Here is a 17,711-nt window from a genome sequence, read left to right as displayed (position 1 = left end):
TGAGATGTGTGACCCCTACGGCACTACTGACTGAGTCACCGCTGTCCACACCGTCACACATACACACACGCACACACACACACACACACACACACACACGCACACACACACACACACACACACACACACACACACACACACACACACAATCACACACACACAATTTTTATTTACATGGCACCCTTAAGAGTCACATACATACATATTGTGTCTCATCCAATCAAAGATCCCGACACTGTGGAGTGATAAGCTGGCTCTGGTTGGTTGAGCAGAACAGCTGTTGCCATGCCATTGTGCACAAAATGGCTACCCTTCAGATCCCTGTAGTACAAGCATTCTACCTGGTCACCACAGTGAGAGCCTCCCATCCACTCCCCTTCCCTCTCCCCTCTTCTCCTCTCCTTCTCTCTTCTTTCCCCATCCTCTCCTCTCCTTCCCTCTTCTTTCACCTATCCTCTCCTCTCCTTCCCTCTTCTTTCATCTCCTCTCCCCTTCCCTCTTCTTTCATCTCCTCTCCCCTCCTCTCCCCTTCCCTCTTCTTTCATCTCCCCTCCTCTCCCCTTCTCTCTTCTTTCCCCTATCCTCTCCTCTCCTTCCCTCTTATTTCATCTCCTCTCCTCTCATCTCCCTCCCCTTCTCTCTTCTTTCCCCTCCTCTCCTCTCATCTCCCCCTTCTCTCTTCTTTCCCCCATCCTCTCCTCTCATCTCCCTCCCCTTCTCTCTTCTTTCCCCTCCCTCTCCTCTCATCTCCCTCCCCTTCTCTCTTCTTTCCCCTCCTCTCCTCTCATCTCCCTCCCCTTCTCTCTTCTTTCCCCCATCCTATCCTCTCATCTCCCTCCCCCTTCTCTCTTCTTTCCCCTATCCTCTCCTCTCATCTTCCTCCCCTTCTCTCTTCTTTCCCCTCCTCTCCTCTCATCTCCCCTTCTCTCTTCGTTCCCCCATCCTCTCCTCTCCCCCATTCTCTCTTCTTTCCCCATCCTCTCATCTCCCTCCCCTTCTCTCTTCTTTCCCCCCTCCTCTCCTCTCATCTCCCCCTTCTCTCTTCGTTCCCCCATCCTCTCCTCTCCCCATTCTCTCTTCTTTCCCCTCCTCTCCTCTCATCTCCCCCTTCTCTCTTCGTTCCCCCATCCTCTCCTCTCCTCTCCCCCATTCTCTCTTCTTTCCCCCATCCTCTCCTCTTATCTCCCTCCCTTCCATCTTCTTTCCCCTCCCCTCCCCTCCTCTCCTTTGGTTCTTGCAACACAGATCTCTGCAGTGTGATTACAACTAAGTCTGATAGGAAACTACAGCGGCTGGAATTCAACTGAACCCACCATAGCATTGTTTCCCTTGTTTTCACACTACTGCTACACACACATTTCTGATTAGGAAAACTGGAAGCATCTACCTCACTGTGTAAATGAAATGACTCCCTAACAACAGTACTTCTCTTTCAGCAGATTGCATGAAACTGTGACTCAAAGGAAAATCACAAATCAGAACGTGGTGGTTGTTCGTCTGACTAACCTTCCTCTCTCTCTCTCTCTCTCTCTCTCTCTCTCTCTCTCTCTCTCTGTCTGTTTCTCTCTCTCTGTCTCTGTCTCTCTCTCCTCCTCTTCCTCTGTCGGATCACCTCATATAGAGGTGTTAGTGGGAGGAGCTCTCTCCATGACCCTGTGCCTGCTGACCACACCCAGATTCCCCCTAACCCCGCCCTCCAGCATGGCGCTGTCACTCTGGCTGCTGTGTACCTGTGCTGTCACCTCCCTGCTCATCGCCCCCTCTGCTCAAGGTTGGTACTGCACTGCATTCTCCTAATCCTGTCAATGTACCAATGGGTTTACATTGTGTGTGCGTGTGTATGTGTGTGCATGTGTGTGTGCGTGTGTGTGTGGACAGATTGTTACTTCTCATAATAATTGAATATGAATAACATGGTGACTCTATGTGAAGGAAGGTTAAAAGGTACTGGCTTGCTGAATAAGCCAGAGGTCATGGATGAAGAAGGTTTTATGAAGCAGCTTGTAGGTGGGAGTGCCGTGTGTGTGTTTCCATGCAGGTAGTTGTTGTCTCAGTGTGTAATCAATCAATCAACTTTATTTTATAAAGCCATTTTTACAAGCAGATGTCACAAAGTGCTATACAGAAACCCACCCTAAAATCCCAAACAGCAAGCAATGCAGATGTAGAAGCAGGATGGCTAGGAAAAACTCCCTAGAAAGGAAGGAACCTAGGAAGAGGAACACAAGGCTCTGAGGAGTGGCCAGTCCTGTTCTGGCTGTGCCGGTTGTACATGGCCATGAAGGCCAGATGAATGTCCATGATGGTTGGTCATGGTGTGTGAGGGGGATCCCTGCATGTAATGGTGCCATATGTGGAACCTCTCACAATGTGCCATGAGAGCGTGTGTGTGTGTCCGCACCGCCTGCATGTGTGTGTGTGTGTGTCCGCACCGCCTGCATGTGTGTGTGTGTGTCCCCGCACCGCCTGCATGTGTGTGTGTCCGCACCGCCTGCATGTGTGTGTGTGTGTGTGTCCCCGCATCGCCTGCATGTGTGTGTGTGTGTGTCACCGCACCGCCTGCATGTGTGTGTGTGTGTCCCCACACCGCCTGCATGTGTGTGTGTGTGTCCCCGCACCGCCTGAATGTGTGTGTGTGTGTGTGTGTGTCCGCACCGCCTGCATGTGTGTGTGTGTGTGTGTTTGTCCCCACACCGCCTGCGTGTGTGTGTGTGTCCACACCGCCTGCATGTGTGTGTGGGTGGGTGCCAGCTGGTTTAACCCCAGCAGCAGGTGACCTGTTTGGGCCACAGTGGTGCTGCAGGGCGTGTGTGTGGCGGGGAAGATGGGGGAGGTAGAGCTAAAGGGACGGGGAGGTGTTGAGGGATGTCCTGTTAGTACCCTTCCACACGGACAGCTGTGTGCTCTCAGTTAGGACACTGAGAGCAGAGAGGGAGGGAGGGATATGGTGGAGGAAGAAAGAGAAAGAGAGAAAAAACAAGGTTAATTTTAGGCGCTGTAAGATTCAGAGATGAGTAGGGAAGAGAGGGAGGGATGAAGAGAAAGAGAGAGAAATCCAGAAGAAAGCCGTTAGACACAGTGCGCTGAGCCGGCGCAGGATATCCTGGGCCGAAGAGACGCACTGGAGACCAGGAGCGCTGAGCCGGCACAATCCGCGCACAGGGCTGTGGATGCGTACCGGAGACACAGTACGTGTAACCGCAAAGCAATGGTGCCTGAAGGGTCACACGCTCCTCAAAGCGACTGTCTTGCTCCAGACTCCAACCCCTCCAAACTCTTTTGTCCCTCTCCACTGCCAACCACTCCTCGCTCAAACGGTCCAAGAATTCCTCCTCAGTCTCGGATCCCTCTGCACCGACGCCCACGTCATCTGCCCCCCCCAAAACATTTTTGGGGCTACCTCTCGGGTTTCCGTCGTGTCCTCTCCTCCTGACCACGCCGCTTGATCCGTTTGTGGTGGGATCTTCTGTTACGTCTGGCGCTAGATGAATGAAACCAAAGCGCAGCGTGGAAAGTGTTCATGATTTTTAATACTGAACTCCGACAAAACAACAAAATACCAAACCGAACATAAAGTTCTGCAGGGCTAGACAGCAACTATGCAAAAACAAGATCCCACAATCTAAGGTGGGAAAAAGGACTGCCTAAGTATGATCCCCAATCAGAGACAACGATAGACAGCTGCCTCTGATTGGGAACCATACCCGGCCAACAAAGAAATAGAAAAACTAGAATGCCCCACCCAAATCACACCCCAACCTAACCAAGTAGACTAATAGTCTCTGTTCACAGACTCAAACATACCCCACAGAGCCCCAGGACAGCAACACAATTAAGACCAACCAAATAATGAGAAAACAAAAAGATAATAACTTGACACATTGGAAATATTTAACAAAAAACATAGCAAACTAGAATGCTATTTGGCCCTAAACAGAGAGTACACAGTGGGAGAATAACTGACCACTGTGACTGACCCAAACTTAAGATAAACTTTGCCTATGTACAGACTCAGTGAGCATAGCCTTGCTATTGAGAAAGGTCGCCGTAGGCAGACCTGGCTGTCAAGAGAAGACAAACTATGTGCACACTGCCCACAAAATGAGGTGGAAACTGAGCTGCACTTCCTAACCTCCTGCCAAATGTATGACCATATTAGAGACACTTATTTCCCTCAGATTACACAGATCCACAAAGAATTTGAAAACAAACCCAATTTTGATAAACTCCCATATCTACTGGGTGAAATACCACAGTGTGCCATCACAGCAGCAAGATTTGTGACCTGTTGCCGCAAGAAAAGGTCAACCAGTGAAGAACAAATAACATTGTAAATACAACCCATATTTATTTATTTTCCCTTTTGTACTTTAACCATTTGTACATCGGTCCAACACTGTATACGGGGTGGCAGGGTAGCCTAGTGGTTAGAGCGTTGGACTAGTAACCGAAAGGTTGCAAGTTCGAATCCCCGAGCTGACAAGGTACAAATCTGTCGTTCTGCCCCTGAACAGGCAGTTAACCCACTGTTCCTAGGCTGTCATTGAAAATAAGAATTTGTTCTTAACTGATTTGCCAAGTAAAATAAAGGTAAATAAGAAAATAAAAAATACAGTTGAAGTCAGAAGTTTACACCTTAGCCAAATACATTTAAACTCAGGTTTTCACAATTCCTGACATTTAATCCTGATATAAATTCCCTGTATTAGGTCAGTTAGGATCACCACTTTATTTTAAGAATGTCAGAATAATAATAAAGAGAGTGATTTATTTCAGCTTTCATTTCTTTCATCGCATTCCCAGTGGGTCAGAAGTTTATATACACTCAATTAGTATTTGGTAGCTGATAGAGGAATTCTAAATTCCTATGTGTTTTGTAGCCAAAACCAAATTCACACTCTTATCTATTTCATGATAAGTTGTACGTTTATCATTTTGCATGAATTAGCAAGAGACCAGTCTTAAAAACAAGTTCAGCATTTATTCTTGATGAGTACTGACCCAAAATACAAAGAACATTACATTTTAAAGAGAGAACATAAAATGACGTCATCAGTTTCACACTCTCTCCCATCCTCACAAAAGCATAGTGTACTCAGGTCTGGAGAGCGTCTGCTAAATGACTTAAATGTAATGTAAATGTAATCCCCTCATAAAACTACATTCCAACCTGTCTAAAAGATATACTTTTCTCCACTAATGGAACCCAATCCAAACATTCTTATCTGTCTGAAAAGCTATCTCATCTCTCACCCTTAAACCCGCAAGGTACAGACAATTAATTTGTTTTTACTTACATTTTCAGTAACAGCTTAACCAAGAGCCCATACATTTCATATCATAACATAATAGTATTAGAATAAATGGTTCTAATCAAGAATGCATACATAATTAATCATTTCAACTATAATTTCCTCTAACAGTAGCACTGCCTTTAAATTGTTTAACTTGGTTCAAACATTTCTGGTAGCCTTCCACAAGCTTCCCACAATAATTTTGGCCCATTCCTCCTGACAGAGCTGGTGTAACTGAGTCAAATTTTCTATGGGATTGTGATGGCCACTCCAATACCTTGACTTTGTTGTCCTTAACCTATTTTGCCACAAATTTGGAAGTATGCTTGGGGTCATTGTCCATTTGGAAGACCCATTTGCGACCAAGCTTTAACTTCCTGACTGATGTCTTGAGATGTTGCTTCAATATATCCACATAATCCACATAACTCCTCCCTATATTTGTTTTATTCACTGCCCTAGCATACTCCACCAATCCGGATGTCCTAGCCGTGTCTGAATCCTGGCTTAGGAAGACCACCAAAAACCTTGAAATTTCCATTCCTAACTATAACATTTTCCGACAAGATAGAACTGCCAAAGGGGGCGGTGTTGCAATTTACTGCAAAGATAACCTGCAGAGTTCTGTCTTACTATCCAGGTCTGTACCCAAACAATTTGAGCTTCTACTTCTAAAAATTAACCTTTCCTGGAACAAGTCTCTCACCGTTGCCGCTTGCTATAGACCACCCTCTGCCCCCAGCTGTGCCCTCAACACCATATGTGAATTGATTGCCCCCCATCTATCTTCAGAGCTCGTGCTGCTAGGTGACCTAAACTGGGACATGCTTAACACCCCGGCCATCCTACAATCTAAGCTTGATGCCCTCAATCTCAAACAATTTATCAATGAACCTACCAGATATAACCCCAAATCCGTAAACACGGGCACCCTCATAGATATCATCCTAACTAACTCACCCTCCAAATACACCTCTGCTGTTTTCAAATAAGATCTCAGCGATCACTGCCTCATTGCCTGCATCCGTAATGGGTCTGCGAGCAAACGACCACTCCTCATCACTGTCAAATGCTCCCTAAAACACTTCTGCGAGCAGGCTTTTCTAATCGACCTGGCCGGGGTATCCTGGAACGACACTGACCTCATCCCGACAGTGGAGGATGCCTGGTTATTCTTTAAAAGTGCCTTCCTCACCATCTTAAATAGGCATGTCCCATTCAAAAAATGTAGAACCAGGAATAGATATAGCCCTTGGTTCACTCCAGACCTGTCTGCCCTTGACCAGCACAAAAACATCCTGTGGCATTCTGCATTAGCATCAAATAGCCTCTGTGATATGCAACTTTTCAGGGAAGTTAGGTACCAATATACACAGGCAGTTAGGAAAGCTAAGGCTAGCTTTTTTAAACAGAAATTTGCCAAACCAACCCGCGGGAAACTGACCATCCTACCGATCCTTGACTTCGGCGATGTCATCTATAAAATAGCCTCCAACACTCTACTCAGCAAACTGGATGTAGTCTATCACAGTGCCATCCGTTTTGTCACCAAAGCCCCATATACTACCCACCACTGCGACCTGTATGCTCTCGTTGGCTGGCCCTCGCTTCATACTCGTCGCCAAACCCACTGGCTACAGGTTATCTACAAGTCTCTGCTAGGTCACCATAGCAGCACCCACTCGTAGCACACGCTCCAGCGGGTATATCTCACTGGTCACCCCCAAAGCCAATTCCTCCTTTGGTCGCCTTTCCTTCCAGTTCTCTGCTGCCACTGACTGGAACGAACTACAAAAATCACTGAAGCTGGAGATTCCCATCTCCCTCACTAGCTTTAAGAACCAGCTGTCAGAGCAGCTCACAGATCACTGCACCTGTTCATAGCCCATCTGTATACAGCCCATCTATCTACCTCATTCCCATACTGTATTTATTTGTTTTGCTCCTTTTGCACCCCAGTATCTCTACTTGCACATCCATCTTTTGCACATCTACCATTCCAGTGTTTAATTGCCATATTGTAATTACTTTGCCACCATTACTTTGCCAACTGCTATGCTTTATCTTGGCCAGGTCGCAGTTGCAAATGAGAACTTGTTCTCAACTAGCTTACCTGGTTAAATAATGGTGAAATTAAAAATAAAATAAAAATGTTTTTCCTACCTCATGAAGCCATCTATTTTGTGAAGTGCACCAGTCCTTCCTGCAGCAAAGCACCTCCACAATATGATGCTGCCACCCCCGTGCTTCACGGTTGGGATGGTGTTCTTTGGCTTGCAAGCCTCTCCCTTTTTCCTCCGAACATTGGGCATTCTGACCAAACAGTTCTATTTTTGTGTCAACAGACCAGAGGACATTTCTCCATGTGCAGTTGTAGTGCAAACCGTAGTCTGGCTTTTTTATGTATGTTTTGAAGCAGTGGCTTCTTCCTTGCTGAGCGGTCTTTCAGGTTATGTCGTTCATAGTACGTTCAAAGTATGTTCATCTCACATTTACATTTACATTTAAGTCATTTAGCAGACGCTCTTATCCAGAGCGACTTACAAATTGGTGCATTCACCTTATGACATCCAGTGGAGCAGCCACTTTACAATAGTGCATCTAAATCTTTTAAGGGGGGTGAGAAGGATTACTTTATCCTATCCTAGGTATTCCTTAAAGAGGTGGGGTTTCAGGTGTCTCCGGAAGGTGGTGATTGACTCCGCTGTCCTGGCGTCGTGAGGGAGTTTGTTCCACCATTGGGGGGCCAGAGCAGTGAACAGTTTTGACTGGGCTGAGCGGGAACTGTACTTCCTCAGTGGTAGGGAGGCGAGCAGGCCAGAGGTGGATGAACGCAGTGCCCTTGTTTGGGTGTAGGGCCTGATCAGAGCCTGGAGGTACTGAGGTGCCGTTCCCCTCACAGCTCCGTAGGCAAGCACCATGGTCTTGTAGCGGATGCGAGCTTCAACTGGAAGCCAGTGGAGAGAGCGGAGGAGCGGGGTGACGTGGAGAGAACTTGGGAAGGTTGAACACCAGACGGGCTGCGGCGTTCTGGATGAGTTGTAGGGGTTTAATGGCACAGGCAGGGAGCCCAGCCAACAGCGAGTTTCAGTAATCCAGACGGGAGATGACAAGTGCCTGGATTAGGACCTGCGCCGCTTCCTGTGTGAGGCAGGGTCGTACTCTGCGGATGTTGTAGAGCATGAACCTACAGGAACGGGCCACCGCCTTGATGTTAGTTGAGAACGACAGGGTGTTGTCCAGGATCATGCCAAGGTTCTTAGCGCTCTGGGAGGAGGACACAGTGGAGTTGTCAACCGTGATGGCGAGATCATGGAACGGGCAGTCCTTCCCCGGGAGGAAGAGCAGCTCCGTCTTGCCGAGGTTCAGCTTGAGGTGGTGATCCGTCATCCACACTGATATGTCTGCCAGACATGCAGAGATGCGATTCGCCACCTGGTCATCAGAAGGGGGAAAGGAGAAGATTAATTGTGTGTCGTCTGCATAGCAATGATAGGAGAGACCATGTGAGGTTATGACAGAGCCAAGTGACTTGGTGTATAGCGAGAATAGGAGAGGGCCTAGAACAGAGCCCTGGGGGACACCAGTGGTGAGAGCACGTGGTGAGGAGACGGATTCTCGCCACGCCACCTGGTAGGAGCGACCTGTCTAGGAGACAGAATGCGTTTCCTTCCTGAGCGGTATGACAGCTGCGTGGTTCCATGGTGTTTATACTTGCGTACTATTGTTTGTACAGATGAACGTGGCACCAATTGCTCCCAAGGATGAACCAGACTTGTGGAGGTCTACAATTTTTTTTTATCTGAGGTGTTGGCTGATTTCTTTTGATTTTCCCATGATGTCAAGCAAAGAGTCACTGAGTTTGAAGGTAGGCCTTGACATACAGCCACAAGTACACCTGCAAATGACTCAAATTATGTCAATTAGCCTATCAGAAACTTCTAAAGCCATAACATAATTTTCTGGAATTTTCCAAGCTGTTTAAAGGCAGTCAACTTAATGTATGTAAACTTCTGACCTACTGGAATTGTGATACAGTGAATTCTAAGTGAAATAATCTGTCTGTAAACAATCGTTGGAAAAATGACTTGTGTCATGCACAAAGTAGATGTCCTAACCGACTTGCCAAAACTATAGTTTGTTAACAAGAAATTTGTGGAGTGGTTTAAAAACAAGTTTTAATGTCTCCAACCTAAGTGTATGTAAACTTCCGACTTCAACTGTATATTCATAATATGACATTTGTAATGTCTTTATTCTTTTGGAACTTCTGTGAGTGTAATGCTTACTGCTCATTTTTATTGTTTATTTCACTTTAGTTTATTATCTACTTCACTTGCTTTGGCAATGTTAACATATGTTTCCCATGCCAATAAGCCCCTTGAATTGAAAATGAATTGAATTGAATTGAGAGAGAGTGCGAGAGAGAGAGAGAGTTAATTTTTATTGTTTATTTCACTTTATATATTCACTTTATATATTATCTACCTCACTTGCTTTGGCAATGTTAATGTGATTTTAATGTGAGTGCTTGCTGATGTGTTCTCTCTCTCTCTCTCTCTCTGTTTCTCTCTCTGTTTCTCTCTCTCTCTCTCTCTCTCTCTCTCTATCTCTCTCTCTCTCTATCTCTGTCTCTCAATTCAATTCAAGGGGCTTTATTGGCATGGGAAACATGTGTTAACATTACCAAAGCAAGTGAGGTAGATAATTTACAAAAGTGAAATAAACACTCTCTCTCTCTCTCTCTCTGTCTCTCTGTCTCTCTGTCTCTTTAATTTGCCAGGTTTTGCTGCATTGTGTTTATGTGATGTACTCAGTGTTGCATTGGACACCACCTGATTTATCAACTGTGTGTGTGCGTGTATGTGTGTGTTGCTCGCTTGCTCGTGTTTGTCTGCAGACTGTGTGTGCGTGCGTGTATGTGTGTGTTGCTCACTTGCTCGTGTTTGTCTGCAGACTGTGTGTGCGTGCGTGTATGTGTGTGTTGCTCGCTTGCTTGCTCGTGTTTGTCTGCAGACTGTGTGTGCGTGCGTGTATGTGTGTGTTGCTCACTTGCTCGTGTTTGTCTGCAGACTGTGTGTGCGTGCGTGTATGTGTGTGTTGCTCGCTTGCTCGTGTTTGTCTGCAGACTGTGTGTGCGTGCGTGTATGTGTGTGTTGCTCACTTGCTCGTGTTTGTCTGCAGACTGTGTGTGCGTGCGTGTATGTGTGTGTTGCTCGCTTGCTCGTGTTTGTCTGCAGACTGTGTGTGCGTGCGTGTATGTGTGTGTTGCTCGCTTGCTCGTGTTTGTCTGCAGACTGTGTGTGCGTGCGTGTATGTGTGTGTTGCTCGCTTGCTCGTGTTTGTCTGCAGACTGTGTGTGTGTGTTGCTCGCTTGCTTGTGTTTGTCTGCAGACTGTGTGTGTGTGCCGCCCACATCTGTGTGTGCATGAGAGCCTCCAGCTGTCTGTGTGACCTGGCACTAGAGAAGTATTAATAATGCATTAATAATCAATTGAGTGTTAAATATGTTCTGCCCTGAGCACAGGCACAGCGTTTGATTGGACCAAATGAAGAAAACCCTTTCTGATGGTTCCATCGATCAACTCCCCTGGCTGTGGTACAGAAACACACACACAACCAGACACACACGCACACAAACATACACACCCAGAGGTTAACTTTCAGAGTGCTGTTTACTGTAGTGTGAGAGGGAGAGAGGGATGAAAGAGTGAGGAGGGGAGGGAGAAAAGGAAAGGAAATAGAGACAAACGGAGAGAGGTAAATAATGATGGGGAAGAGAGAGGTAGAAGGAATACAGAGGTAGAGAGAAGAGAGCGGTAGAGGGAAGAGAGAGGTAGAGGGAAGAGAGAGGTAGAGGGAATAGAGGTAGAGGAAGAGAGGGGTAGAGGAAGAGATAAGTAGAGGGATGAGAGAGGTAGAGGGAATAGAGAGGTAGGTGGAAGAGAGAGGTAGAGGAAGAGAGAGGTAGAGGGAAGAGAGAGGTAGAGGGAAGATAGAGGTAGAGGGAAGAGAAAGGTGGAGGGAAGAGACAGGTAGAGGGAAGAGAGAGGTGGAGGGAAGAGAGAGGTGGAGGGAAGAGAGAGGTGGAGGGAAAAGAGAGGTAGAGGGAAGAGAGAGGTGGAGGGAAGAGAGAGGTGGAGGGAAGAGAGAGGTAGATGTTAGAGCAAGGTAGATGGAAGAGAGATGTAGAGGGAAGAGACAGGTAGAGGTTAGAGACAGGTAGAGGGAAGAGACAGGTAGAGGGAAGAGACAGGTAGAGGGAAGAAACAGGTGGAGGGAAGAGACAGGTAGAGGGAAGAGACAGGTAGAGGGAAGAGAGAGGTAGAGGGAAGAGACAGGTAGAGGGAAGAGACAGGTGGAGGGAAGAGACAGGTAGAGGGAAGAGACAGGTAGAGGGAAGAGACAGGTAGAGGGAAGAGAAAGGTGGAGGGAAGAGACAGGTAGAGGGAAGAGACAGGTAGAGGGAAGAGACAGGTAGAGGGAAGAGAAAGGTGGAGGGAAGAGACAGGTAGAGGGAAGAGACAGGTAGAGGGAAGAGACAGGTAGAGGGAAGAGACAGGTAGAGGGAAGAGAAAGGTGGAGGGAAGAGACAGGTAGAGGGAAGAGACAGGTAGAGGTAAGAGAGAGGTAGAGGAAGAGCAAGCTAGAGGGAAGAGAGAGGTAGAGGGAAGAGACAGGTAGAGGGAAGAGACAGGTAGAGGAAGAGCAAGGTAGAGGGAAGAGAGAGGTAGAGGGAAGAGAGAGGTAGAGGAAGGGCAAGCTAGAGGGAAGAGACAGGTAGAGGAAGAGCAAGGTAGAGGGAAGAGACAGGTAGAGGGAAGAGAGAGATAGAGGGAAGAGAGGTAGAGGGAAGAGACAGGTAGAGGGAAGAGAGAGATAGAGGGAAGAGACAGGTAGAGGAAGAGCAAGGTAGAGGGAAGAGAGGTAGAGGGAAGAGAGGTAGAGGGAAGAGAGGGGTAGAGGGAAGAGGGGTATCCTGATGTTGGCTCCTTCCTGTGCTGACTTTTAGACTAGACATCATTACCAGTCTAATCACTACTTATTACAGACCTGCAGGATCACCAAGCTCTGCTCCTCTACAGCGCTCCTCACTCCACTACGCATCCTAATGTTAATCCCAAACTCTAACATTTACTCCAAACATGCACAATTCCTACATTTTAAATGTACCCCTAACCAGACCTGGGCTTAAATAGTATTTGTTTGATTGAACCTGCCTGGAGTGTCATATCGGCGGGGTTTGCACTTTTGGGGCTATTCCATTGGTTCCCTTGTGCCAGGCATGCTCAATCAAGGGCAGCTAACAGCTAACACATGTAAATGTAATGTAAACGTTATGTTTACCCTACACATACAAATAGGCCTACCACTAACATGCTAAATGTGTACGCTTACACTATAATGTTTACATTCTGCCATATATTGTAGATGTTAAATGATTCAATTGAAGTAAGGGAGCAGTACCAAAAATATATTTATTATGAGTAGATATAAAGTAACCAACACTAAAACACACCCATACCAACGGTCATACACACACTCCCTGTCCCAGTCTCAACATATTGACATGCCTACCCTGTCCTGCTGATTCCACACACCACTAGTTACAAATGTAGAGCCGAGAATGAGCCGTGTTGTGTTCTGAAAGCCCATTAGGCCTGGTTAATGTGGCAGGAAAGCATCACTTCCCATCGCAGGCAGCTGCACTACATACACATGATGAAGCCCAGACACCCAGCGCAGATTTAGCTACCGCACTGTGAGGCGAGGCACTGTGTGTGTGTGTGTGTGTGTGTGTGTGTGTGTGTGTGTGTGTGTGTGTGTGTGTGTGTGTCACTGGTGGCGGCGTGGGCCATTACCAGGCCGTTAGCGTGCGTGCGTGTGTGTGCGTGTATGTGTGCGAGTCCCATCTGTCAGGATGCGGCCCAGCCCCAGCTGACTGGTGAAGCGTTTGCTCTCAGATCAGTCTGTGGAAAGGCCTCCAGTCCCTTACTGCACACATCTTCCTCTTCCCCTTTTCCTCCCTCCCTTCTCTCCCTTTGTATATGCTCTTATCCAGAGAGACTTACAGCCTTGCTCAGGGGTACATCGGCAGATTCTTCACGTAGTCGGTTAGGGGACTCAAACCAGTGACTTTTCGGTTTCTGGCCCAACCGCTGGGCTGCCTGCTGCCCATGGTTCCATCTATTTCCCTTTAGAGTGGAGATCTGTAGGATCTATATATTTATGGTAATTTATGGTAGTGTTTTTGTGATAGATCTCATGGAGAGACCCACCATCATCTCCTGTTGATCCTGCTGTTTCTCCCTTTCCTCCCCTCCTGCCTCCCCTTTTCTATCTTGTTACGATCTCTGCTTCATACTAGTGCTCTGTTCTCCATGCCTCCTCTCTCATTTTCATCCAATCTCTCTGCTTGCTCTCTTCACTCCAATCTCTCGCTGTCTCTCTCTCCCCTGTCCCCTCATCCCCCTCTCCCTGCTTCGTGACTTCCACTCTCAGCTACCACAGCTACCCCTTCTCCTGTCCTCTCCCCTCCACTCCGCCTATTCTATTCAATTCAATTGAAGGGCTTTATTGTCATGGGAAACATATGTTAACATTACTAAAGCAAGTGAACTAGATAATATACATAAGTGAAGGAAACAATACATATTAACAGTAAACATTACACTCACAAAAGTTCCAAAAGAATAAAGACATTACAAATATCATATTATGTACAAATAGTTAAAGTACAAAAGGGAAAATAAATAAACATAAATATGGGTTGCATTTGTAATGGTGTTTGTTCACAAATCTTGCTGCTGTGATGGCACGCTGTGGTATTTCACTAAATAGATATGGAAGTTTATCAAAATTGGATTTGTTTTCAAATTCTTTGTGGGTTTGTGTAATCGGAAGTATGTATCTCTAATATGGTCAAACATTAGGCAGGATGTTAGGAAGTGCAGCTCAATTTCGGCCTCATTTTGTGGGCAGTGTGCACATAGTCTGTCTTCTCTTGAGAGCCAGGTCTGCCTACGGCGGCCTTTCTCAATAGCAAGGCTATGCTTACTGAGTCTTACTGAGAATTTTACAGCTCTTTTCTGGATTTAGATAATAAGCGTGTATCGGCCTAATTCTGCTCTGCTTGCATTATTTGGTGTTCTACGTTGTACACAGAGGATATTTTAGCAGAAATCTGCAAGCAGAGTCTCAGTTTGGTGTTCGTCCCATTTTGTAAATTCTTGGTTGGTGAGCGGTCTCCAGGCCGCACAACCATAAAGGGCAATGGGCTCTATGACTGATTCCAGTATTTTTAGCCAGATCCTACTAGTCCCCTTCCGCTTCCTTCTCCCTCTCTCCGTTCTCTTCAGTCTGCACCTTCCTCTCCTTTCATCTGCCCCTCCCTCTAATCTAGTCTTACCTCTATTATAGTCTTCTCTCTTTTCTAGTCCTCTATGCACCTCCTTTTTTACTACCTCTGGCTCTCTCTACCCCCTCCTTCCATCCCTCCTCCCTCTCTCTACCCCCTCCTTCCATCCCTCCTCCCTCTCTCTACCCCCTCCTTCCATCTCTCCTCCCTCTCTTTACCCCCTCCTTCCATCCCTCCTCCCTCTCTCTACCCCCTCCTTCCATCCCTCCTCCCTCTCTCTACCCCCTCCTTCCATCCCTCCTCCCTCTCTCTACCCCCTCCTTCCATCCCTCCTCCCTCTCTCTACCCCCTCATTCCATCCCTCCTCCCTCTCTCTACCCCCTCCTTCCATCCCTCCTCCCTCTCTCTACCCCCTCCTTCTATCCCTTCTCCCTCTCTCTACCCCCTCCTTCCATCCCTCCTCCCTCTCTCTACCCCCTCCTTACATCCCTCCTCCCTCTCTCTACCCCTCCTTCCATCCCTCCTCCCTCTCTCTACCCCCTCCTTCCATCCCTCCTCCCTCTCTCTACCCCCTCCTTCCATCCCTCCTCCCTCTCTCTACCCCCTCCTTCTATCCCTTCTCCCTCTATCTACCCCCTCCTTCCATCCCTCCTCCCTCTCTCTACCCCCTCCTTCCATCCCTCCTCCCTCTCTCTACCCCCTCCTTCCATCACTCCCGCCTCTCTCTACTACCCCCTCCTTCCATCCCTCCTCCCTCTATCTACCCCTCCTTCTATCCCTTCTCCCTCTATCTACCATCTCCCTCTGACCCTCCTCCCTCTATCTACCCCCTCCTTCCATCCCTTCTCCCTCTATCTACCCTCTCCCTTTGTCCCTCCTCCCTCTATCTACCCCCTCCTTCCATCCCTTCTCCCTCTATCTACCCTCTCCCTCTGTCCCTCCTCCCTCTATCTACCCCCTCCTTCCATCCATTCTCCCTCTATCTACCCTCTCCCTTTGTCCCTCCTCCCTCTATCTACCCCCTCCTTCCATCCATTCTCCCTCTATCTACCCTCTCCCCCTGTCCCTCCTCCCTCTATCTACCCCCTCCTTCCATTCCTTCTCACTCTATCTACCCTCTCCCTCTGTCCCTCCTCCCTCTCTCTACCCCCTCCTTCCATCCCTCCTCCCTCTATCTACCCCTCCTTCTATCCCTTCTCCCTCTACCATCTCCCTCTGTCCCTCCTCCCTCTATCTACCCCCTCCTTCCATCCCTTCTCCCTCTATCTACCCTCTCCCTTTGTCCCTCCTCCCTCTATCTACCCCCTCCTTCCATCCATTCTCCCTCTATCTACCCTCTCCCTTTGTCCCTCCTCCCTCTATCTACCCCCTCCTTCCATCCATTCTCCCTCTATCTACCCTCTCCCCCTGTCCCTCCTCCCTCTATCTACCCCCTCCTTCCATTCCTTCTCCCTCTATCTACCCTCTCCCTCTGTCCCTCCTCCCTCTATCTACCCTCTCCCCCTGTCCCTCCTCCCCCTCTCTCTCCCTGGTGGTGGTCCTGCGCTCTTCAAAGCCCTTGGCTGAGAGCAGTAGATCACAGAGAGACTGTGTGAGTGAAAGGTTAATGGATGGCCTTTGAACATATATTGGGAGGTGGGGGCAGAGTGGTGAGGGAGGGGGAGACGCTGGGCCGGCGGAGGTGTGTTCTTTCAAATCGCTCTTTGAAGATGGCGCTGGCCGCTCTCATGTCCCTGCTCCAGTGTGTGTGTGTGTGTGTCTGTGTGGTTTGTAAGTAAATTACACTGGGGACAGGGGACTATGTTCCTGTGAACTGGTGTGAAATAAAGATGGCGTCGACAGAGAGGGCCGCCTTGCTTCTAGTCCTTAAGAAACTTTAAAGTACTTTGTTTTTTTATGTATTATTTCTTACATTGTAAGCCCAGAAAATCTTAAGTGTTATTACATACACTACCCGTGAAAAGTTTTAGAACACCTACTCATTCAAGGGTTTTTCTTTATTTTTACTATTTTCTACATTGTAGAATAATAGTGAAGACATCAAAACTATGAAATAACACATATGGAATCATGTAGTAACCAAAAAAGTGTTAAACAAATATTTGAGATTCTTCTACAAGCCACCGTTTGCCTTGATGACAGCTTTACACACTTGGCAGTCTCTCAACCAGCTTCACCTGGAATGCTTTTCCAACAGTCTTGAAGTAGTTCCCACATATGCGGAGGGGCAGGTAGCCTAGTGGTTAGAGCTTTGGACTAGTAACCGAAAAGTTGCAAGATCAAGTCCCCAAGCTGACAAGGTAAAAATCTGACGTTCTGAGTCTGAACAAGGCAGTTAACCCACTGTTCCTAGGCCATCATTGCAGAATCACTGCAGAATGCTGTGGTAGCCATGCTGGTTAAGCGTGCCTTGAATTCTGAATCACAGACAGCGTCACCAGCAAAGCATACAGTGTCACCTACACCATAACACCTCCTCCTCCATGCTTTACGGTGGGAAATACACATGCAGAGATCATCACCCACACCCCGTCTCAAAAAAGACATGGTGGTTGGAACCAAAAATCTCAAATTTGTACTCCAGACCTACGGACAAATTTCCACCAGTCTAATGTCCATTGCTCATGTATCTTGGTCCAAGCAAGTCTCTTCTTATTATTGGTGTACTTTAGTTGTAGTTTCTTTGCAGCAATTCAAACCTGAAGGCTTGATTCTCCTGTGAACAGTTGATGTTGAGATGTGTCTGTTACTTGAACTCAGTGAAGCATTTATTTGGGCTGCAATGTCTGAGGTTGGTAATTCTAATGAACTTATCCTCTGCAGCAGAGGTAACTCTGGGTCTTCCATTCCTGTGGCGGTCCTCATGAGAGCCAGTTTCATCATAGTGCTTGATGGTTTTTGCCACTTCACTTGACATTTTCCGTATTGACAGACCTTCATGTCCTAAAGTAATGATGGACTGTCGTTTCTCTTTGCTTATTTGAGCTCTTCTTGCCATAATATGGATTTACCAAATCTTCTGTATACCAACACTACCTTGTCACAACACAATTGGCTCA

At 47.3% G+C, this 17,711-nt stretch overlaps 1 protein-coding gene across 1 annotated transcript in view; it reads left to right on the top strand.

Annotated features, from left to right (window-relative positions):
• Window positions 1–1,630: 1,630 nt before the first annotated feature.
• The window catches only part of LOC115123982 (adhesion G protein-coupled receptor L1-like), a 134,821-nt gene continuing 118,740 nt past the window's right edge, over window positions 1,631–17,711 (top strand). The window contains exon 1 of the mRNA XM_065010328.1: window positions 1,631–1,771. Within this exon, the coding sequence (XP_064866400.1) occupies window positions 1,648–1,771 (124 nt within the window). The 5' untranslated portion in view covers window positions 1,631–1,647. The remainder of the gene's footprint in view (window positions 1,772–17,711) is intronic.

Source organism: Oncorhynchus nerka, linkage group LG26 (genome assembly GCF_034236695.1).
Source record: "Oncorhynchus nerka isolate Pitt River linkage group LG26, Oner_Uvic_2.0, whole genome shotgun sequence".
Lineage (NCBI taxonomy): Eukaryota > Metazoa > Chordata > Actinopteri > Salmoniformes > Salmonidae > Oncorhynchus > Oncorhynchus nerka.
Note: the sequence above shows the minus strand (reverse complement) of the source record. Positions and strands in the feature narration are given on the sequence as shown.